This window comes from Camelina sativa, chromosome 8 (assembly GCF_030686135.1).
Source record: "Camelina sativa cultivar CO46 ecotype springtype chromosome 8, ASM3068613v1".
NCBI classification, from domain to species: Eukaryota; Viridiplantae; Streptophyta; class Magnoliopsida; order Brassicales; family Brassicaceae; genus Camelina; species Camelina sativa.
Window position 1 is genome coordinate 24,002,202 of NC_141887.1, and position 20,326 is coordinate 24,022,527.

Here is a 20,326-nt window from a genome sequence, read left to right on the forward strand (position 1 = left end):
CTGTGTTCTCTCTTTGGGGACCATATACGTATATTAGTTACCAAAATGAAGGGAGCTCAACTTTTTTTACCAATTACACCATGTAACTTTTTCTTTTCACATCCTAATCCGGTTTCATCATATATCTATACAAACCGGAATCTCCTAATCTTCCCTTTTGTACCTTGACTCTCAATCCATAGAAGAGCTACTAGATTCGTCTGTCTCATCATCGTCCCCACTTAAACTAGAGGGCAATTCCACGTCAGACCTACAAAATATATGGTATGCTATCATATAATAAGCCAATCTGATCTCTCTTTGGGACAACAAAAATGCATTTATAATGGTTAGTTGGTTACTAACCGATTTATCTGGCCTTCTCTTTCTAGAATCTCGCTGTATGATGATTTTTGTGCATAATCTTGCTGAAGATAGTCATCTTCCACTTGTTTTGTAACCTATTAACAAGTGTTAAAAAAAGTCAGAACAAGAACTTGGTAGAAGAAGCCTTCAAACTTCGTTGATACTACATCAACATATAAATCTTTCAAGATAGTTTAACCATCAAACTCACTAGCGGTTCATCAGTCGAATGCAATTTCTCTCTATGCGTTTTCGTTTGATTCCTCTCTCCGTGAAAATTTCCCACCTTTAGAAAGAGATATCACACAAACACACAACTCATATTTCCATAAAAAGAGCATGAAAGGAGAGCCTATAGACATGGAACTTTTAGACAAATCTTTACCATCACAGAAGATGGACCTCTATCCATAGAGTCAGGGGATCGGCTTCTACTCGGAGGCAACAGCTTTGAAGATTTAGTGAGATATCCGGTCTTGTGTCCACCGTTGAATATCTTTTTATCGTAATTATGAGTTTGATTGGTTTCAGTATTGCTTCCAGGAAGATTATGGAAGTTGGCAATCATATTGTTTCTCGAACCTTCAGCCCAACTCTTGGAGCTTATTCGACCCTTCTTGTTGTTAGTTACCGGGAGTTCTCGTGGTGAACCTTTGAATGTCTCTTGAAAGGGTTTGTGGTTAGGGACAGTATTATAGAAACTGGGAGAAGGGGATTTCAGTCTTGGTTCCCCAAGACTCTTTCTGTCTCTTAGACCAGGCTCCATTCCAATCATTATGTTGTCATCATCCTCCTCCTCCGAATCTGGATATGGCGAATGCATCTTCAGTTTACGAGCTAATTCATAGCTCTATAAAGAGATACAAAACAGTATTAGAATACAATATTAATACCTAGTAGAATGTGACGGTAGATTATTATTCTAGTTTATTATCTCTATGGGTGTGTAATATAGAGGAAGAAAGCTTCTACAAGTTCACTTACAGGACCAGGATTAAAGCTCTTCCTCGTTCCAAGTAAATGTGGAGGGTGAGGCCGTCTTTGATTCCCAACATAGATTGGCTCTGACAAAACAGTTGATATAAAAAGCAATCAAATCCGACTGGACATGGGTAAAGGCATTCACAATCTGACACACGAAGAAGATTATTTTAGCTTTTTCTGAAGCATTTAATACTCATAACATCATTAACCAGAAGATCTAAGGTAAAGTTGAAACATTATACCATGACTCACCCTGAACAATAGCATTAGTTTGAGGCTCAAATGCACCAGGAGGAAGTGGATCAAATTGAATCCCCAGAGGTGGACCATCTGTTTGGTATTGTCTTCCTAATTGTCTCTTTACAGCTGTGATAGAAACATTCTCACTCTCTCTCTTCACTTTCAAGTATCCCGAAGGCTTATTATATCCATAGCTTCTCATGACCTGGGGATGCTGGATAACGTCATTACGCGTAACATCTCTAGAACTTTCCACATCGCGGATTCCATCTTTGCTAGAGAGAAGATTCTTATGTAATGATGAGCTACGTTCAGAAGATGTACTATCTTCACCATCAGCATTTCCCATGTAAGATCCTTCATAAAGCCTTTGACTTTCAACTTCCCTAGGCTTCGGGTTCCAATAATCCGTTTGCTTAGTGCTACCACATGAATCCTGTCGAAGCCCACTTCCACGATCCTGAATAACAACGCTTGACCTATCTTGGCTCCCGATGGTGGTCCCATCTTCTTTTACAGAACGTTTGTCTTTTAACCTTCTATGGCAGAACCAACCTGAAACTTGCTTCTCAGTTAATCCTATTTCCTCTGCCAACTTACCCTTCATTTCTTCGGTCGGATACTTATGCTCTGTAGAAAAAGCCAAATCAAACACATGTAAAGCATATATAAAACCTTGGCATATAAAGTAACATATGCAAATAACAAAGCCATAAATTACCATTGTAGAAATTCTCCAGCGTCATAACTTGGATAGGAGTCTTAAGCTTCCGTTTTTTGCTGTTTTCTGTAGAAGCTTTATCGCCATCAGCGGGTGCCTCGCCTGAATCTATCAAGAAAGAGCACATTTAAAAACATAAGATAATCAATGGTGAAACATGGACACCTTATTTTCTCTTATGAAACAACCAAGATATGTAACGCATGAACACAACTGAATAATGCTTTGTGTTTCTAGAAATGTTGTAAGTAGTTTTGCAATTCAGGTAACAAATCTAATGCCATGGGAGCTGCATTGTAATTTAACGAACTCGGGGATCATTTAAAAACAATCCTCTCACGTAAACTCGCAGGAAACAAGAAGCAAACGATTGAAAGAAGATGAAGAAACGAAATTTACCTGAGTTCATTAGTCAAATTGAAAAATTCCCAGAGATTGAACAAAAAAACCTAAAAAAAAAAACCAGATTTTTATTTTTCTTTCTTCAATCAAAATTCTGATTTTCTCATTCGAGGAGAAGAAGAAGAATCGAAAACTCATCTTTGCAGACAAGTCTCTTTAAAAACCGGACCGGTTTCAGTAAACCGGACTAAATTCTAGTAAACCGGAACGACTTGAAACGGGTAGAGTAGAGTAGAGACGTTAGTTTGGGCCTCATAATGGGCCTAAATTGGACAAGGAAGAATAAGAGAAGAAGACAGGCGTCGATTTTTTTTGTTTTGGGACAGAAGCGGCCATGGCTACAGCTTCAAGGTTTCTACGGAAATTGCCGAGGTTTCTCAAGCTTTCTCCAACCCTTCTCCGTAGCAATGGCGTAAGGTATTCAAGCAATTTGGTTCAGGATTCCTTAAAGCCGTTGGATTCCTTCTGTCGAATAGGATCTCGAATCCGCCATGATTCTTTAACTACAAGAAGTTTCTCTTCTCAAGGTCCTGCTTCTGTCGATTACAGGTACTTTTAAACCTCATTTGTTGTTATCTGATTTCGTTAATTTCATGAAAATTTTTGAAACAAACGGGAAGAAGAAAACAGTTCGGTTTTGCAGGAGGATGAGTTTCACAAATTAGCTAACTTCACTATAAATGACCTTCTTGCGAAAATTGAGGTATTTAAAATAAAGCTGGAGCCTTTTTTTTTTTAATTTAATTATCTCTAGGGTTCCTTTGTGTTACTTGAGATTGGAGTAGCTTATACTATGTTGATACTTACATGATTCATGTTCTAGGATTATGGTGATGATGTTCAGATTGATGGTTTTGACATTGATTATGGGGTAAAGATAAACTCTTTTAAGCATTTAAGATCTTGTTCCTAGTTTAGAAATCCATGTGTGCTTATTAAAGTCAGTTGTTTTGATGCTTTCCAACAGAATGAAGTTCTCACCCTTAAGCTTGGATCTTTAGGCACATATGTGCTGAATAAGCAAACTCCTAATCGACAAATCTGGATGTCTTCACCTGTGAGGTAAAGATTCATGCTTTCATCTTGAAAGTTGCTAACTTTAGATGTATAAATCGAATTTCGCAATCTGGATCATCATGTTCTGCTGTATCTTCTGGTTATTGTGTTTGTAATCTGTGGAGAAATGAAACTGTGTATGACTTTGTATAGTTGCTCTTGGCTTTGTGCTTCCACAACTTAGATTCACATTGATGTTCATCTTCATTCTTCCTTGTTTTTGTATTGTTTTGGTGCAGTGGCCCTTCTAGATTCGACTGGGACCGTGATGCTAATGCGTGGATTTACCGGCGAACTGAAGCAAAGTTGCATAAACTCCTGGAAGAAGAGTTAGAGAATCTATGTGGTGAACCGATCCAACTCTCATAAAGAAGAAGGTTATACACAATATCTGTGAACGAAGGGATTTCATCTAGGAACTTTACACTATTATAACCTCTATGAACCATCTAGAGGAATAAACAAACAAGGCACAAGACAAAGTTGTTTCAGTGTGAAACCCGATTGATGTTTGTGAATCTACTTTGAACAGTAATGTCTCATAGTGACATGGTTACAACTCTCTTTGTTTAATCAGAGCTGAAGCTATGTTTTACGCGTTTTGAATCAATACATTTTTTTATCAAAGACAAGAGTCCTGTGTTTGTCAAAACTCCTCGAATTTCACAAAAAGTTCCTGAAGAAAGTTGGCAGGGTCAATCTCCACTCTTTCAAAAGCACCAATAAGGACAAAAGATTGACTTCTTCAGCACCATTGTCCCCTTTTTCCAATAATTCACCTTTAGGTACCCTCTTTGTCCTTAGTCCTTACTCCTTACTGTAAGACAATACAAAAAAAAGTTGGATGATCCTTTTTAACTATTTATAGACCCATCGCCGAAAAAGTTGACACAGTGCGTGAATTGATCACATGTGTATCTACATACAGTGGCTAAGTGAGCTTAAAGTAGTATCTGCTACTTTTCTTTCAGATGCTCAAGTGAGACTTGTTCTGTTTTTTCTTGGAAACATCTTAAAACGCATGATTAGCTGCGCTCCACATATTTACTTTTCAGGTGGGCCTTCCGTTGACGTTGAGGCAAACCTTTATCTTTGGACACGTTTTGGGTTCTTAAGAAGACATAATGGAGATACCAGATGAATAAGACATGGTCAGTACTGGTCAGAGAATGATTTTTTCTGTCTTCTTCTATATGTTTTTGCTGCATATTTGTCGATTAGATTGCTTTGTTGCAGTTCAAGACTCGAAAACATTGTTCAAAGGTTCAACATTGATCAATGACAGCCACGGAGACACTCTTGTTTCAGCTGGTCAGAGATTCGAGCTTGGGTTCTTCACTCCTAATGGAAGCTCTGATGAAAGAAGGTACTTAGGGATATGGTTTTACGATTTACATCCACTGACTGTTGTCTGGGTTGCAAATCGTGAATCTCCGGTTCTTGACCGTTCCAGCATTTTCGCCATCTCTATAGATGGCAATCTTAAAGTCACTGATTCAAAGGGAAGAGTGTATTGGGACACCAATGTTCAACCTTCCCCAGTCTCTGCCCAGAGAACGGTAAAGCTGATGGATAATGGTAATCTAGTGTTGATGAGAGATGGAGATGAAGCAATTGTCGTTTGGCAAAGTTTTCAGAATCCTACTGATACGTTTCTCCCAGGGATGAGCATGGATGAAAACATGACTTTATCATCGTGGAGGAGCTTCAACGATCCATCACCTGGAAATTTCACCTTTGAGATGGATCAAGAAGAAGACAAGCAGTTCATCATTTGGAAAAGATCAATGAGATACTGGAAATCCGGAATATCAGGTAAATTCATAGGAGCCGACGAGATGCCTTATGCAATTTCTTACTTTCTTTCCAATTTCACAGAGACTGTGACTGTGCACAATGCCTCTGTGCCTCCTCTCTTTACATCTTTGTATACCAATACAAGGTTTACCATGAGCTCCTCTGGTCAAGCTCAGTACTTCAGCTTAGACGGAGGAAAGTTCTGGGCACAGATTTGGGCTGAGCCTAGAGATGAATGTAGTGTCTACAATGCTTGTGGAAATTTTGGTAGCTGTAACAGCAAGAACGAGGAAATGTGCAAGTGTTTGCCAGGTTTTAGGCCTAATTTCTTGGAGAAATGGGTCAAGGGAGATTTTTCTGGTGGATGTTCAAGAGAGTCAAGGATATGTGGTAAAGACGGTGTTATGGTGGGAGACATGTTCTTGAATCTGAGTGTGGTTGAAGTAGGAAGTCCTGATTCACAATTCGATGCACATAATGAAAAAGAGTGCAGAGCAGAGTGTTTGAACAATTGCCAATGCCAAGCTTACTCATATGAGGAAGTTGATACACTTCAAAGCAATACCAAGTGCTGGATTTGGTTGGAAGATCTCAACAATCTCAAGGAAGGCTATTTAGGTAGCCGCAATGTATTCATTCGCGTTGCAGTTCCCGATATAGGTAAACAATCTCTATTGATTTCAAAACATATGAAACTGCTTTTCAAATGCATTAGGATATATAACTGTTGATGGTTAAATTGTTGTTATATTCTGCAGAGTCGACCAGTAGAGATTGTGTGACCTGTGGCACAAATATTATTCCTTATCCTTTGAGCACGGCTCCTGGATGTGGCGACAGTAGCTACCTTAGTTTCAACTGCAATATGTCGACTGGTCAAGTCATTTTCAAAGGATCTAACAGCTCATACAATGTTACAAGTATCAAACCAGATACTCACAGATTCTTAATCAAAAGTAAAGATGCAGTAGTAAACTGCACAACTGAAAATCATATGGGGAGAAAATCAGAGTTAAAGCTATCTTCGCCTTTTCATCTCACGGGGAAGTGCAATGCAGACATGGTTACTGGTGGAACTGAAGTGGAGATTCGTTGGGATCCTCCGCTTGAGCCAACTTGTTCTTTATCTGTAGACTGTAAAGACTGGCCTAATTCCTCTTGCAGTAAATCTGGAGACGGGAAGAAGAGGTGCTTCTGCAATCATGATTTTAAGTGGGATGGATTCAATCTAAACTGCACTCAAGGTAAAGTTATGACGACAAAACTCATTTCAAAATCGTAGTGAAAAGATGTATCAGTTTTTTTAATGAAGGCTCTCATGTAGAACGAGCTCGTGGAAGAGACGGGGAAGCTAAAACACCGGTGGTTTTGATCGTTGTGGTGACTTTTACAAGTGCAGCCATTCTGGTTGTTCTATCAAGCACTGCTTCTTATGTATACCTACAGAGAAGAAAAGTAAACACGGAACTAGGAAGCATACCAAGAGGAGTTCATTTATGCGATAGTGAGAGACATATCAAAGATTTGATTGAATCGGGAAGGTTTAAACAAGATGATAGTCAAGGCATAGATGTTCCTTCTTTTGAGCTCGAGACTATACTATTTGCGACATCCAACTTCTCAAATGCAAACAAGCTAGGCCAAGGAGGGTTTGGACCAGTTTATAAGGTTGAAATGTGTTTTTCATCTTTTGATCTGATTTTGATTTTAGTCTCTTTAGTAATAGAAACTTAATATATTTGTGGCTTGTGTGACTCAGGGCATTTTTCCTGGAGATCAAGAGATTGCTGTGAAGAGGCTATCTCGCTGCTCCGGTCAAGGACTGGAGGAATTCAAGAATGAAGTAGTTTTGATTGCCAAGCTCCAACACCGGAATCTTGTTCGACTTCTTGGTTACTGTGTTGCTGGAGATGAAAAACTGTTACTGTATGAATACATGCCACACAAAAGTTTAGACTTCTTCATTTTTGGTAAGCAGATAGCATCGTCTCTTCTTTAATAACTAATTCTTCAGTTCAGTTCTTAATAAAAAATATCTGTTTCTTGCTCAGACCGGAAGCTGTGCCAGAGATTAGATTGGAAGATGCGGTATAATATCATTTTAGGAATCGCCCGGGGACTTCTTTATCTACATCAAGACTCTAGACTGAGAATCATCCACAGGGATCTGAAAACAAGCAATATTCTGTTAGATGAGGAGATGAATCCCAAGATTTCTGACTTTGGGTTGGCTAGAATATTTGGAGGCAGTGAAACTTCAGCCAATACTAATCGAGTTGTTGGAACCTAGTAAGTTATTAACACTTCAGTTTTGCCTTAACAGTCCATTCTTTGGCATTCATTTAAAACATTTTGGTGTATTTGTATCGCAGTGGATACATGTCTCCAGAGTATGCTCTAGAAGGTCTTTTCTCATTCAAATCAGATGTATTTAGTTTCGGCGTGGTTGTGATTGAAACTATCAGCGGGAAGCGTAACACCGGGTTTTATGAACCTGAGAAATCTTTAAGCCTTCTAGGCCATGTGAGGAATCTGAGGCTTATGACTTGTTTATGCACATTACTTGTTTAAAAACGTTGACCGAGAAACACATATACAAATGTGCAGGCGTGGGATCTCTGGAAAGCGGAAAGAGGGATTGAGTTATTGGATCATGCTTTACAAGAAACGTGCGAAACCGAGGAATTCTTGAAGTGCTTGAACGTAGGACTGCTTTGTGTACAAGAAGATCCTAGTGATCGTCCTTCAATGTCAAATGTTGTTTTCATGCTCGGAAGCAGCGAAGCTGCTACTCTTCCAAATCCAAGACCACCGGCTTTTGTCCTTAGACGTTGCCCTTCATCAAGCAAAGCTTCTTCATCTACCAAGCCAGAAACTTGCTCTGAAAATGAGTTGACTATAACTCTTGAAGATGGAAGATAATAATAGCTACTTTTTTTTTGTATTTATTGTCAATAAGCATAAGATTTCAAAAGAACAAAACTGTAATAGCTAATGACCTGAGTCCTGAAACATAGATTATGCAGAAACTGTCATTGGAATGAGATTTTGGCTTTAGAAGAAGCCATGGAGAATCCCGTTAGCTGTGACCTTATCATTTGTCTCCGGAGAGAGTCTCTACAGAGGAAACTAGATCGAAGCGTCATCTTGATCAAAGCCTTTCCATGTCTCAGCAGAAACATTGCGAGGCTCATTTCATTCTCACACTCTAAGAATCCGTGAATCTCCACAAATTCCAAGTGGTTCAAGAAAGATTCCAATTCATAGGTTTGAGACTCCCAGTACTGAATCTCTGAGTTAGACCTATCCCACAAGTCCTTATTCCATTGCTGAAAACATCCGCAATAAATCAGAGACAATTCTGTTTAAAACCGAGAAAGACTAGAGAAAGCTTTCTCTCTTTCAATACTTACCCTTCTTTCACTTGTTTGATCATTAATGATTTTGAGGATAAGTATGTTTAGCAGTGGACAGCTCTTGAACAGACATGACAGTGTTTGAACATTGTGTCTGTTGAAACGCGTTTGCAGTTCCAAGGATCTCATGTTGTGAAACGGTAGAAGATGATTCTTTAATAGCCCCTTCTTGCTTGACAAAATCTGTCACAACAGTAGCAAAACTGTGAAGCAAAGATCAAACTGCAGAAGAAAAAGGTGTAAGTATATATTTACCTCTACGGATTGGTTTCCAAGTTGTAGTTTGTAGGAATTACAGAGACCTGACAAGAGAGTGAATAAGCTCTGTGTCTGTGAATTGAGATGTTGATGAAGCCAAAACACTTTTAACGAAAGCTTTTCTCAGACAAACTAACTTGTCCAAGAAATGAACGCTAGTAGTGACAGCGTTTAAATTCCAAAGGAAAGTTTTGAGATTCGGTGTGTTGATCTTCACAAAGCTCTTTTCTGAGTATGTTAGGAAGCAATTCACAACCTTTAGTCTCTGAAGCTTATTACCAGAAACCTCTAAGCCCTCAAGCTGTAAAGAGTTCTTTAAAGAAAACTCTTGGAGAAGACGGCAACTAACCTTAAGTTCCTTGAGTCCAAAGCAACTTTCAAGGGTTAGTTTCTCTAGAAGAGGAAAGCTTGGATCAGTGAACAAATCTGAGAGACGAGGTTGGTTGTCTAGAATCAGAAGAGATAAAGAGAGTGAAGTGAGTTTTTGAAACCCTCCAAGGATTGGTGATGATGTAGGTAATCTAAAACCAGGGTAAGCTGATTTAAGCCTCAAAGCTCTTAAATCTTGAGAGGTCACAATCCAACGAGGGAAGTTAAAGTAGTCTTTTGTAGTGACTTCAATGTCAAGATCTTGAACCTGATGAGTAACAGCTAAACGAATCAAGGGATTGAGACTTGTGAATGTGACGGTAGCGCGAAAACGAAGTGATCTGAGATTGTTGGAATCACGGTGGTTACGAAGAGATAGCACTTTGTAAATGGAGTTGGAAGAGAAAGATTTTGGTTTGTGAAGGTCGCTAATGGAGGTGAAATCAAGATCTGGCAATGAGAGGAAGAGAGATCTCCATCTTTTGGAAAGTGAGCTTGCCTTCGCTGCGGATATAAGAGGAAGCAGAAGCAGAATCTGATGAAGAAGAGAATCAGGAAGGTCACTGATTCTATCTACTTTGATTATCTCTTGTACATCTTCTTCTCTCTTCTTCTTCCTCCGTTTCACCGATCTTGTCTCCATTGTTAAAAAGAGTGTTCCTTAATCAAAGCTTATGCCTTTTTTTGTTTTGTTTCATATGGTTCGTAATTAGGGTTTGAAACATTCAAAACAAACCAAACCCTTAAAGTCGTAATAATTAACGATAAGTGCGCTGAGTTAGTTTCCTCATATCTCGCATGTTCTGTTAAAGAAACCGAATAAAAAGATTCATCGAAATCAATAGAGAATTGATTATTTATACATAAAAACAGAATCACCACATTGTTCTCTTGATCCAAATTTGTTTCTTAATTAAACTACAAATGACGATGGTGTTGGCACTCAAGAGGAGTAACAGGAAACCTCGTAGCATCAAAACAATAATCATAAATCATATGATTAGCTCGAACCCAAATAAGCTGATGATTCTGATGAAGGCTTAGCTCAGACACAGTTGGCTCATCCCACCAAAACTTCTGGTCTCCTCCATTACACTTGCTTAGATCAGAAGTCATCGGAATCTCACAAGCATCGATTTGGAATTCCTTGTAAGAAGCAACGAACGGAGCGTGACTCCAATCAGTTTTGACAAGTCCTCCTTGAGTAGCCCAATCATCTGCGTTCCAAATCGAGCTGTAAACTCCCATGGCTTGATCTTTAGCAAATGGGATACCTTTATCTTCAAGATTCTTGTGGACTCGAATTGGAGTTTCATCTACCATGAATCTGTTTTAGCAATAAACAAAAGGGGTCATTAGTACGGATGCATAATCTCATTATTGATTTCGAAAGGTATAGACTTTGTTTAAAAGAACTTACACAACACTGCGTTTACTCCAGAGGATTGAGTAAGTGTGAAACTCGGTGGTCGGATCGAACCAAAGACCGAGTCTTTGTTCTCTGTTTCCAACTCCATTCACATAGACGTTGGTCTGGACTAGATAAGGCTCACCAGTGGAGTTTCCCAAGAACTCGAAATCGAATTCGTTGTGGTTAGGACCATCGGAAGACATCTGAAAACATTGTAAAAACAGTTCAAGATTTGAGACATAATAAAACAATCATCTAGGTTCAATAAAAACAGAGCAATAGAAGGATTTTGTTCCGTACGTAGAAAGCAGTGACGGTTCCTGCTGAGTCACCCTCGACGAGCTTAATCTGGATAGAGACTTTACCAAACAAGTATTTGTTTCTAGATTCAAACCCAGCTCCTGAAAAAATCAATCAAACATCATAAATCTTTAATCTTGATGAACCCATAAGAAAACAGAGGAAACAAAACAGAGATAGGTTTGTACCAGAGAAATTGTCAAGCTTGAGCTTAGTGACTTCGCCTTCGTTGACACAATGATCCATAGCCCAGCTTGAGCGGTAAAGCTCCTCGAACTTAGCTGCTGAAACAGCTTCACCACAAATGAGAACCCACACCATCATCATTATCATCACACACTTGAACCAATCCATACCCACCATTTTAAAATTTTTATCCTGTTCTCTCTCTCTCTTAATTAAAAACTTCAGTCTACAGTCTCTCACACACACACAAGACGCAATGAAGGAGACAAGAGAGAGAGGTTAGGCTTTATAAAGGCGGGGGGGGGGAGGTGAGTGAGTTGAGTGAGTGTGAGTGAGTGAGCTGGCATACAGTGGAGAGAGAGGCCACGTTGGATTCGACGTGTGATTCAGGACAGTAATAAGTGGACAAAAAACCCATCTTCGTAAAGATGAAAAAAAATATCACTCAAAACAAGAGAGATAAAGAGTTGGGAAATGTAGCCGTTACTGTGAAGGCATCACTAACTCAGTGGGGCTCCACTTTTGTACTACACAGAGGACAAGAATTTATGCTTCTCTGTCTAAAAAAACCTCTCTTCGAGCACAAAAATAGAGACTTTATTGCTTTTTCTAGAGAGAGAGAGACATAAGTGAATATAATTTGATTCTTTGGGTGTAATAATGTAGAAGAAAAGAGAAGAAGAGAGATGGACCATTTTACAGCTAAGATGTTTTCATTGCATTGGATTGGATCCAGCTATACATTTGGCTCTTTTGGTGTCAGAGAGGCTCACAATTTAAAAAATCTTTACTGCTCTCTCTCATAAAAAAATAAAAAAAATATTGATTGGTACACAGTCTTTATCTTTCTCTCTCTCTCCTCACTTTTTGGGGGAATTCAATTTTTTGTTTTTGTGTTGCAGACATGGATTAGATATGGCAGATGTGACGTCAATTGTGTAATACAATAAAAATATCTTTGGGGTTTGGTTTGGTTAAAAAAATTTTAAAAATATCTTGTAAGTTGTGTAGTGTAGTCACTGTAGTTTAGTGTATGCAGTAGTACACCATGTATTTGTATGTGTGTGTATCCGGGGACTAAGTTGTTTCTTTGTCGCCACTAGAGACATAGAAAACGACCAGGTTTTTTTGGGAGGTTTGAAAATCACGGGCGTTTCTTGGATTGGGACAAATGGGAGACAGTGACGTATACTAAATCCTAAAATGTTTAACCTAACACAAGACCCCATTGGTTGAAACTTGAAACGTTTTTTTACTAAATAAAATCAAATCATCAGATTCAATGTTATCACTAATAATAAGAGAGTAGGAGTGTTGTTCTTGTTCCTCCTCGTTAACATTTACCGAGCAGAGCAAGTGGCTTCACTTATAATCACGCGCATGCGTGTGTGCGTGCATCGAGAGGCTTGACTCTTCGAGCCAACGGCTCTTATTTCAGACTCATGCTTTTTAACTGTGTCAGTAAAAAATTTTGGTTAAAATTTACTACTACTCTCTCTCTCCCACAAATATTGATATTTTGAAATATTCTTTTGTTTCACAAAGATTGATATTTTGTAAACTTCAAAAAGTAATCATTGAAAATATTTAAAATTTTGAATTGTTATTGGTTTAAATCTAAATAATATATTTTAGTTAAATAAAAAAATATATTTAAACTCAGTAATCATTGTTTTCTTAAAATGTTTAAAAAATTCTAAACATCATCTTGAACATAGGAATACTACTTTTTATCGTCATCATCACGATTGGTACTATATACTCACTCCATCATTACCCATCATGACCTTCGTTTGTATCACACATTTTCTTTCCCACTCACGCTTCATTAGACTCTTACTCTTTCAAGGCTTTAATGACAAAAAATAAATGAAAAGAGCTAATGCGGGAATTAGCACAATTAATCAACTTAAGCCACTCTTTTGGATTGATACAAGCATCCAATAGCTTCCATTCCTCAGTTCCTTCTTGTGGTTTCTGCATCCGCAACCAAGAGAGAACCACAATATCAGTACTCAGTTTTATACTCTTACCACTCAACAACAATAAATCATGATTTAGAAAGTTTCTTGATGTGGATAACATGATAGGGAACTTTACATGGTCATATTCCCATCTTGCGGATAGCGGAAGAGAGACAAGAATACTCTGTATTCGCCCTCCTGTTTTCAGACCAAATGTTGTTCCGCGATCATAAACCTTTGTTTTTCACCATCAGTAACAAACCATAATAAGTGGTTTCAAGAGATATCAAACAGAAAGAAAAAACAAAGTTAGTAGCATCTAATTTACCAAGTTGAATTCAACATATAGACCCCTTCTCAGTTGTTGCCACGCCTTATGCTGATCGTTGAATGGTGTGTCTTTACGTTTCTCTATTATGGGTACATATGCTGGTATCATTGAGCTTGCACATTCTGCAAAAATTACCTCTGAATTCAAGCAAGCCAACTAAGAAGTCTCAGAAAACAAGATTTATCTTGGTCAGTACCAGTGGCAAATGACAGAAGCATCTCCTAATCATAGTCATTCAAATCATCAAAAAATATCCCTCCTAGCACTCTCCTCTCATCCCGGTGCTGCAGGCAAGACCATTAAGTTTTTAGCAAATGACAAGATATCACAATATCAACCTTACCAAACCGTGAGGCTCTAAATCTATCCCTACACATACATTGATTGATACATAACTCTAAAGCTAAGGTCTTTAGTTTCACTACTAAGATCTCAGAAGACAATTGGAATAACTGCAGACCTTAATGTAAAAGTAGTCATCACACCATTTCTTGAACCGAGGGTAGAAGGACGGATCAAATTTGTCGCAGGCTTGCTTTTGAACCTACACAAAGAAAGATATTTCAATCAGCAACTCCATCATAATCACAAAGCTTCAAACTTTAAAAACGATAGATCAGGTTCAAAGACCGAATGAAAGTGCTTGACGTCCTCGTCGAAGATGTAAGCAGGTGTGAAATCAGTCCCACCACCGAACCACCATTGCCTTGGAGCTCTAGGAACATCTACAAGTGAAAATTTCAGCAATCAAATGCTTCATCCAACCAAAAAAAAAACTGAAACTTTACACAATTCTCAAGGAGAATCTAAGCTTTTTACCCTTTGGAGCATCAGTCTCGAAATAGCGGTAATTGAAATGCAGAGTAGGAGCAAAAGGGTTTTTAGGATGCAAAACCTGGAATGACACGAATGTGCGATCAAGCTTCAATCGAAGAATTCAAAGACCAATTCAACAGCAATGTAGACAAATGAGAGATAGAGAGAGAACATACCGAGCTGATTCCAGCGGCAAAGAACGGAACTGGACCTGGTTTTTGCTCAGACGTGGCGGCGCCTTAGCAGCTCTATAAGCTTCAGGAGGCATAACACCATAAACCACAGAGACATTAACTCCAGCTTTCTCCCATACATTTCCATCTTGCAAAACACGGCTGATTCCTCCGCCTCCACCGGGACGAGACCAAACATCTTCCTTGAATTTAGGACCTCCTTCAACTACTTCAATGGCTTCACAGACTTTATCTTGAGCAGTTCTTATCATTGTCTCGAAACGAGCCCTAACCGAAGAAGAAGAAGAAGAAGAAGAAGATTGAGTACCACCACCATCAGAGTCTCTGAGGAAAGTGAAAGGCCTTTCGGTTTCGGGAACTTCTTTCTCGATTGAGACAGAACATCGTAAATCGAAATGTAGTCTCTTTACCGGACGAGGAAAGCGGAGGTTGAAGTACTTCGGAGAAGGATTGAGACGATGTGAGGATAAGAGATTGAAGGAAGAAGGAGAAGCGAAAAGAGTAGATGAGTGAGACGCCATTTGTAGCGATCGATCGAATCAAAGTTTTCACCTTTGCTGAAGATACAAGATGATGATAAGGAATCATCAATCAAACTCTAATGTTGACCAAAACCGGTTATTTCCGGTTTAGTTTTAACCAAAGACAAATTTCATACCAAATCCGGTTTAATCATCTCTTTTTATTCATGAAACAACGTTGAACTTGTTCCGTCCAGCACAAGCGACCATTAAAAATGGAACCTCTGGTTTTTACTTGGATAGTAAGCGAGTAAGAGCAGAAGAGTCAAAGACAGGAGGACTACAAGTGAAGTGTTGACAAACAAGAGCCACCACTTTCTCTGAGTTTCTGTTCTTAGCCATCTCAGCTACATTGCTGTTATGCTCTTCCCAAAACTCCATTTCCTCAGAACTCGAAGGATCTATGTGAATCACCTGCCCAGTGGAAACAGCCAAATATCACAAATCTTAAATCTGGAAGTATGGATTATTTTACGCCCTTACCGTTTTATTAGGATCGTAGACTGAATGAGCTGCAGAAAGCATGTTGTTTAGCTCTGCAGAAGACTTGGAACCAACCAAAACAACTTGTTTCCTCGATGGAACAGAGATCATATCTGCAGCGCAGCACATTAACGGCACTGCCACCGCCAGTTCTCTTAACCTCAACTCAAAGACTGCCTGCAGAAAGAAAAAAACAACAAAGAGACTCGGTAACCTTCGATTAAAGAGCCTCAATAGGAATATCAAATCTAGTTAGTTGTTTGTTTTGTTTACCAGGAGACGCTGTGCGGTGTTTAGGTAGGATTCGGCTTTATCTCCGGCGACTATGGAAGCTAATCTCACAAGGTTGATAGCAGAAACAGAGTTCCCTGAAGGTTCTGCACCATCATGATCTTCTTTTACACGGAGAAGAACGGATGGGTCTTGACCTTGAGTATTGAAGTATGCTCCTCCTTCTCGGTCGAGATATAACTCATCCTAAAAATGCATTTCACCTTTATGGCCAAAATCAAAAACTTTAACAAATCGAGCTTAGTAAGGATCTCACTTGCCTGGGTTTCTTGAAGTTCAATAGCCCATTTAAGCCATGTGACCGCACCTCCATTCTCATAAAGATCGAGCAAACCAGAGATCAAGAAAGCATAATCGTCTAAGAAGGCAGGAGCTTTGGATGGTCCCTGTCTGTAACTGTGTTGTAATCTGCGAGACTGCTCATCATAGAGATTCTCTCTGATAAACAGAGCTGCTTTCTCTGCAACTTCTAAGTAATCCTCTGGCTGCAAATGAGAATCCGAATAAGGAAATGAACCGTATTAGAGAAGATAACAAATGGAGCGGTGCATGATTCATTACCTGACTATTCACCACAGGGAAATAGTATTTGGTGCTTTCAGGCTCCGCCTTGAGAATCTTGGAGGCTCGTGCGAAAGACGAGATAACAAGCCCGTTCCAAGAGACGATTATCTAATAAAAGAAATCTTAAACATGTAAACAAAACTGAAGAAACAGTAGAAGAAGAAAATAAAAGATTTCCAAGAAGATTTTTACCTTATCATCTAGATGCGGCTTAGGTCGCTTCAGTCTGACATCGAAAAGCTTTCTTCGGCATTCACCCAAAATCTCCTGATACTTCTCAGTGGAGATGCTAAACTTTGATGCCATGGCAGACAGCTCATTTCTTTCGATCAGCACGTTCCTCCCAGCGAATTCATTGTGCGGGTCACTTCTACTGGAAAGATCGCAGTTACCTGATTTCTTAACATAGTAATGCTCCTTAAAAAGATCTGCATTCTCCCCAAGGACTTCATCAATCTTGAAACAAAACACACAAAATAATAAATAAAAATCTCAGTGTACCAAGGGCAAGCTCATTCCACTGGTGAATATATCAGAGAGAAGAACCTCATCGCTAGTCCATATGTAGAAAGCTCCTTCTTTCTTTCCCTTTGCCCCCTCGAATTCAAAGCTATCGGCGTCTTCAGCTGAGAATATTCCACCTTCAGGTGCAATCATGTCTCTTCTCATATAATCAAGGATGTCTCTTGCCACATAAGAATACATAACATCCTTGGTAATGATTAAACCATCAAGGTAGATGTTGGCTAGTTGCCCTTGATCATATAGCATTTTCTCAAAATGCGGAACTGCACCAGACAAATAGGAAGCAAAATGCTTTCAGGAAAAAAACCAGACAATCATCTGTTTGATACTACAGGATACTGATCTGAAGTCTCACCGTGCCAACATTCATCGACACTGTATCTATGAAACCCGCCTCCAATGTGATCATGCATCCCTCCATTTGCCATGCCTTGCAAGCTGAATAAAATCATACTTTGGTTTTCATCAGCCTCGCTCGTTTTCCCCGATTCCTTCAGCTTTTTGGAATGATAAAGCATCAGCTGGATCTCGACAGGTCTCGGGAACTTTGGTGCAGATCCAAACCCACCGAATTCCGAATCATAGCTCCGAGAAAACTTGAACACAAACACTCAATGTTAGAAGACCTTTTCATGTTGATGTGTCAATCAGACATATTTTTTTAAGAGTACAGAAGAGTCGAACCATACTTGTTTTGCGCATATACTCACAGCCGTCCGAGAAATCTCATCTGACAATTTGTCGGCTCCAGCATTTGCAGATAAAGCTTTTGACAGTTCTTCAATAGCATAGGTACCACTCTTCACAAGTGTATCCCTCTTACTGTCCCACGCATCTTTCACCTTCCTGAACCAAACCCAAAGAAACATCTAATCGAATTAATCGACTGTAGTCTTCACCAAGAGCCCATTTTTCTACATACATACTCTAATCTTTACAGAAAACATGACCAATTGCAGCAGTATGAGCCTCAAATGTTACTGTCAAATAAAAGAGAAAGGGTTTTGTACTTAAGGAGAGTCTTGAATCCTGGTCGTCCATAATTGTCATTTGGAGGGAAGTAGGTTCCACCCATCAATGGCTTTAAATCAGGTGATAGGAAGACAGACAGTGGCCACCCTCCTCCACCATACAGAGCCTGGACGAACGACATATAAACCTAAAAAGTGCCAAACAAAAGCATCAAAGTCAACTCCATGAAACTCCAGATTTACCTTTTCCATATAGAACTGATACAGCTAGAACTAATTCAATACACGTTTACAATTGTTTTGCATCTCTCACTAAAGTTAACCCAACACGCAGATATTCTCCAACAAAGTAAGACAGCTACTTATTCTACCCACGGCATCATTGAACAAATGGAAAATTTATCTCTGAGACTAAGCATTCAATTCAGAGAGATGAATGATATTTTGAATTTCAAGGGCGTTTATTCAAGAAATCTAGTTAGTTAATATATGACTTGTGGCTGCAGACAGTAGTATACCTTATCGACATCAGGCCGCTCCTCTCGATCAACCTGTTACACAGACATGTTAAACAAGAAGTTGGCAAAGCGTTTGAACAACACTCAGCTAAAAAATTGTGCCTAACGTCATTTTATAATCCACAGCCAGAAGAAAAATTTCCGCTTTAAACACTAACCTTAATACTAACGAACGAATCATTCAAGAGTTTTGCCACTTCTTCATCTTCAAATGACTCAACTTCCATGACATGACACCTGAAAAAACAGTTAAATGGTACTGAAACATACATTCCCAAATAGAAAAATAAACGTGCACTGCTTCTATACATCCCAGACAAGAACACTAGTTCTTAGACTACAAGTTTTCTCAACTTTATTTTTACAAATGCCTTCAATTCTTCATTAGGATCACACCTACGAGAGGAAGAACAGTAATAATACTAATATCCAGAGTTTTTACTATGTCATTCATACTGTACGAATTATACTCTTAATCATTTAAACTGTGTCAGTCAGCATCATTCATACTCTTAATCCTTCAACCAGTAAAAGAAGATGTCAAACTCAAAATCCAAAAAAATAATCTAAGTCTCACCAGTGACAAGTACTGTATCCAACTTCAAGATTCCATATAAAAGAGATTTAGAAAACAAAAGGGAGCCAAAATTAGTCTCGTAAAACTAAAGCAACTAAGGACATCTAATCCAGCATCAATAAAAACGAATAATAAAGGATAAATTAAACAACTTGATAAGAAGATGGGCACGTCTCTCCTCTTTGCTTCTTCAAAAGCTTCTTCTCCCCATGGATACCAATCAACCTAATTTCACATAAACCATGATGCCATTAAACCATGAAATCAATCCAGAGAATAAAAAGTTCCATGCTTTTGAGCTAAGAACCAATTATCTACAATCTAAACCAGTTATGACTTAACTAATTGCAACAAAGTTCCCTAAATTGAAACCAAAGGTGTTTCCTTTATCTATAGGATCCTTATGAGAAAAGAAAAAAAAGATGAAAACTTTGATTTGTAGAAGAGACAGAGATGAACTAATTACCGGATTATGTGCGTGTTGAAGAAGATAAGGACTGTGTTCGGTGGCTAAACGGTTGGTATGTTTTTGAGACGTTGACGAGGTCGACGACGAAGTCTCATCTGCCATGGCTAAGACCTTGCCTGAGGAAATGGGTCTCGAGAGAACCGACGGGAAAGGGCAATAAAACGAAGGGTTATGAGTACGGACGCGATTTCTTCTTCTGGGTAAAGAAGACAAAGACGCGATGCTGCGAGAAGCAAAGCGGTGGAGGATTGATGAGGAAGACAACAAGTGAAGACTTTTCATCAGCATTGCTGCTGATTGATTTGAACTAGAGAATACGATCAACTAAAACGACGGCGTATTCATGTTTTGGTGAGATTGGCTAAACGAATTCAAAGGTCTAGAGCATTCGCCATGCGAGCGTGCGTGGGAGCTTCAGACACATCTTTCTCTTGTTGGATGTGTTCAGTATGTGACACGTGTAAATAAGACAAAAAAAGAAGATGGCTAATTTAGTTCTGAATATCTTTTTTGGCTTGGCTCAAACTTCAACTTTTCATTAACCCAAATATTCTTTCAATTATAGTATTGCTTTTCAAAACCTCACACTAAAAAGAATCTAACCAATCCGACACCAA

At 38.9% G+C, this 20,326-nt stretch overlaps 5 protein-coding genes and 2 pseudogenes across 17 annotated transcripts; 2 read left to right on the plus strand and 5 right to left on the minus strand.

Annotated features, from left to right (window-relative positions):
• Positions 1-12: 12 nt before the first annotated feature.
• LOC104707761 (uncharacterized) lies at positions 13-2,983 on the minus strand. Of its 2 annotated transcripts, none has more exons than XR_015563957.1 (8): positions 2,690-2,822; positions 2,291-2,398; positions 1,582-2,199; positions 1,330-1,474; positions 731-1,195; positions 557-631; positions 346-440; positions 13-250 (listed from the first exon to the last, which is right to left on the minus strand). XR_015563957.1 is itself a non-coding variant. In XM_010424181.2 (8 exons), exons 1-8 carry the CDS (start codon positions 2,697-2,699, stop codon positions 172-174), a joined length of 1,530 nt encoding a protein of 509 aa, XP_010422483.2. In that variant the 5' UTR covers positions 2,700-2,983; the 3' UTR covers positions 13-171. The 2 variants fall into 2 exon arrangements, 1 of the variants encoding a protein (XP_010422483.2); XM_010424181.2 differs by having other exon boundaries at positions 1,330-1,409; positions 2,690-2,983.
• A 21-nt stretch (positions 2,984-3,004) lies between these two features.
• On the plus strand, positions 3,005-4,375 carry LOC104707764 (frataxin, mitochondrial). Its single transcript, XM_010424186.3, has 5 exons — positions 3,005-3,241; positions 3,323-3,395; positions 3,516-3,563; positions 3,660-3,754; positions 3,988-4,375. The coding sequence occupies exons 1-5, from the start codon at positions 3,027-3,029 to the stop codon at positions 4,115-4,117; spliced, it is 561 nt and encodes a 186-aa protein (XP_010422488.1). The 5' UTR covers positions 3,005-3,026; the 3' UTR covers positions 4,118-4,375.
• Positions 4,376-4,612: 237 nt separating this feature from the next.
• LOC104707763 (G-type lectin S-receptor-like serine/threonine-protein kinase At4g03230) lies at positions 4,613-8,619 on the plus strand. Of its 8 annotated transcripts, XM_087461950.1 has the most exons (11): positions 4,639-4,899; positions 4,985-5,114; positions 5,202-5,326; positions 5,411-5,563; positions 5,691-6,205; positions 6,304-6,789; positions 6,870-7,213; positions 7,305-7,515; positions 7,597-7,834; positions 7,918-8,068; positions 8,153-8,619. In XM_087461950.1, the coding sequence occupies exons 5-11, from the start codon at positions 5,698-5,700 to the stop codon at positions 8,465-8,467; spliced, it is 2,253 nt and encodes a 750-aa protein (XP_087318076.1). In that variant the 5' UTR covers positions 4,639-4,899; positions 4,985-5,114; positions 5,202-5,326; positions 5,411-5,563; positions 5,691-5,697; the 3' UTR covers positions 8,468-8,619. The 8 variants fall into 8 exon arrangements, with proteins under 8 accessions (XP_010422485.2, XP_087318076.1, XP_019084152.2 ...); XM_087461949.1 differs by having other exon boundaries at positions 4,804-5,114; positions 5,222-5,326; XM_087461947.1 differs by having other exon boundaries at positions 4,726-5,326; positions 5,627-6,205.
• LOC104707762 (putative F-box/FBD/LRR-repeat protein At4g03220) lies at positions 8,465-10,320 on the minus strand (annotated as a pseudogene). The gene is made up of 3 exons (XR_015563958.1): positions 9,217-10,320; positions 8,959-9,144; positions 8,465-8,874 (listed from the first exon to the last, which is right to left on the minus strand). The product of XR_015563958.1 is annotated as a putative F-box/FBD/LRR-repeat protein At4g03220 (transcript).
• Positions 10,321-10,416: 96 nt separating this feature from the next.
• On the minus strand, positions 10,417-12,208 carry LOC104707765 (xyloglucan endotransglucosylase/hydrolase protein 9). Its single transcript, XM_010424187.3, has 4 exons — positions 11,488-12,208; positions 11,300-11,400; positions 11,009-11,202; positions 10,417-10,915 (listed from the first exon to the last, which is right to left on the minus strand). The coding sequence occupies exons 1-4, from the start codon at positions 11,660-11,662 to the stop codon at positions 10,507-10,509; spliced, it is 879 nt and encodes a 292-aa protein (XP_010422489.1). The 5' UTR covers positions 11,663-12,208; the 3' UTR covers positions 10,417-10,506.
• Positions 12,209-13,114: 906 nt separating this feature from the next.
• On the minus strand, positions 13,115-15,589 carry LOC104707767 (coproporphyrinogen-III oxidase 1, chloroplastic-like; annotated as a pseudogene). Its single transcript, XR_015563959.1, has 9 exons — positions 15,449-15,589; positions 14,773-15,347; positions 14,600-14,675; positions 14,411-14,505; positions 14,241-14,324; positions 13,977-14,064; positions 13,778-13,902; positions 13,586-13,684; positions 13,115-13,462 (listed from the first exon to the last, which is right to left on the minus strand). The product of XR_015563959.1 is annotated as a coproporphyrinogen-III oxidase 1, chloroplastic-like (transcript).
• Positions 15,424-20,298, minus strand: LOC104707766 (uncharacterized). 3 transcript variants are annotated; one of them, XM_010424188.3, is made up of 15 exons: positions 19,707-20,165; positions 19,393-19,465; positions 19,241-19,262; positions 18,822-18,900; positions 18,664-18,696; positions 18,185-18,333; positions 17,864-18,020; positions 17,530-17,770; positions 17,196-17,437; positions 16,842-17,105; positions 16,647-16,757; positions 16,346-16,570; positions 16,068-16,271; positions 15,795-15,971; positions 15,424-15,725 (listed from the first exon to the last, which is right to left on the minus strand). In XM_010424188.3, exons 1-15 carry the CDS (start codon positions 19,995-19,997, stop codon positions 15,543-15,545), a joined length of 2,451 nt encoding a protein of 816 aa, XP_010422490.1. In that variant the 5' UTR covers positions 19,998-20,165; the 3' UTR covers positions 15,424-15,542. The 3 variants fall into 3 exon arrangements, with proteins under 3 accessions (XP_010422490.1, XP_010422491.1, XP_087318077.1); XM_010424189.3 differs by lacking the exon at positions 19,241-19,262 and having other exon boundaries at positions 19,707-20,298; XM_087461951.1 differs by lacking the exon at positions 19,241-19,262 and having other exon boundaries at positions 18,822-18,922; positions 19,707-20,295.
• Between the last annotated feature and the right edge of the window lie 28 nt (positions 20,299-20,326).

Excerpts from the sequence above, each read along its gene's own strand:
- LOC104707764 (XM_010424186.3), top strand. The coding sequence starts at position 3,027 with ATGGCTACAGCTTCAAGGTTTCTACGGAAATTGCCGAGGTTTCTCAAG. Across the intron at positions 3,564-3,659 it reads GTTTTGACATTGATTATGGG|AATGAAGTTCTCACCCTTAA; the intron begins GTAAAGATAAAC and ends GCTTTCCAACAG. Across the intron at positions 3,755-3,987 it reads TGGATGTCTTCACCTGTGAG|TGGCCCTTCTAGATTCGACT; the intron begins GTAAAGATTCAT and ends GTTTTGGTGCAG.
- LOC104707766 (XM_087461951.1), bottom strand. The coding sequence starts at position 19,997 with ATGCTGATGAAAAGTCTTCACTTGTTGTCTTCCTCATCAATCCTCCAC. Across the intron at positions 18,923-19,392 it reads CGTGCCCATCTTCTTATCAA|TACCATTTAACTGTTTTTTC; the intron begins GTTGTTTAATTT and ends TGTATGTTTCAG. Across the intron at positions 17,106-17,195 it reads ACATATGGACTAGCGATGAG|ATTGATGAAGTCCTTGGGGA; the intron begins GTTCTTCTCTCT and ends TTTTGTTTCAAG.
- LOC104707763 (XM_010424183.3), top strand. The coding sequence starts at position 4,897 with ATGGTCAGTACTGGTCAGAGAATGATTTTTTCTGTCTTCTTCTATATG. Across the intron at positions 6,206-6,303 it reads CGTTGCAGTTCCCGATATAG|AGTCGACCAGTAGAGATTGT; the intron begins GTAAACAATCTC and ends TATATTCTGCAG. Across the intron at positions 7,214-7,304 it reads GGTTTGGACCAGTTTATAAG|GGCATTTTTCCTGGAGATCA; the intron begins GTTGAAATGTGT and ends TGTGTGACTCAG.
- LOC104707765 (XM_010424187.3), bottom strand. The coding sequence starts at position 11,662 with ATGGTGGGTATGGATTGGTTCAAGTGTGTGATGATAATGATGATGGTG. Across the intron at positions 11,401-11,487 it reads CAAGCTTGACAATTTCTCTG|GAGCTGGGTTTGAATCTAGA; the intron begins GTACAAACCTAT and ends TGATTTTTTCAG. Across the intron at positions 10,916-11,008 it reads TGGAGTAAACGCAGTGTTGT|ATTCATGGTAGATGAAACTC; the intron begins GTAAGTTCTTTT and ends TTGCTAAAACAG.
- LOC104707761 (XM_010424181.2), bottom strand. Across the intron at positions 1,410-1,581 it reads AACTAATGCTATTGTTCAGG|AGCCAATCTATGTTGGGAAT; the intron begins GTGAGTCATGGT and ends CTGTTTTGTCAG. Across the intron at positions 632-730 it reads GAGGTCCATCTTCTGTGATG|GTGGGAAATTTTCACGGAGA; the intron begins GTAAAGATTTGT and ends CTCTTTCTAAAG.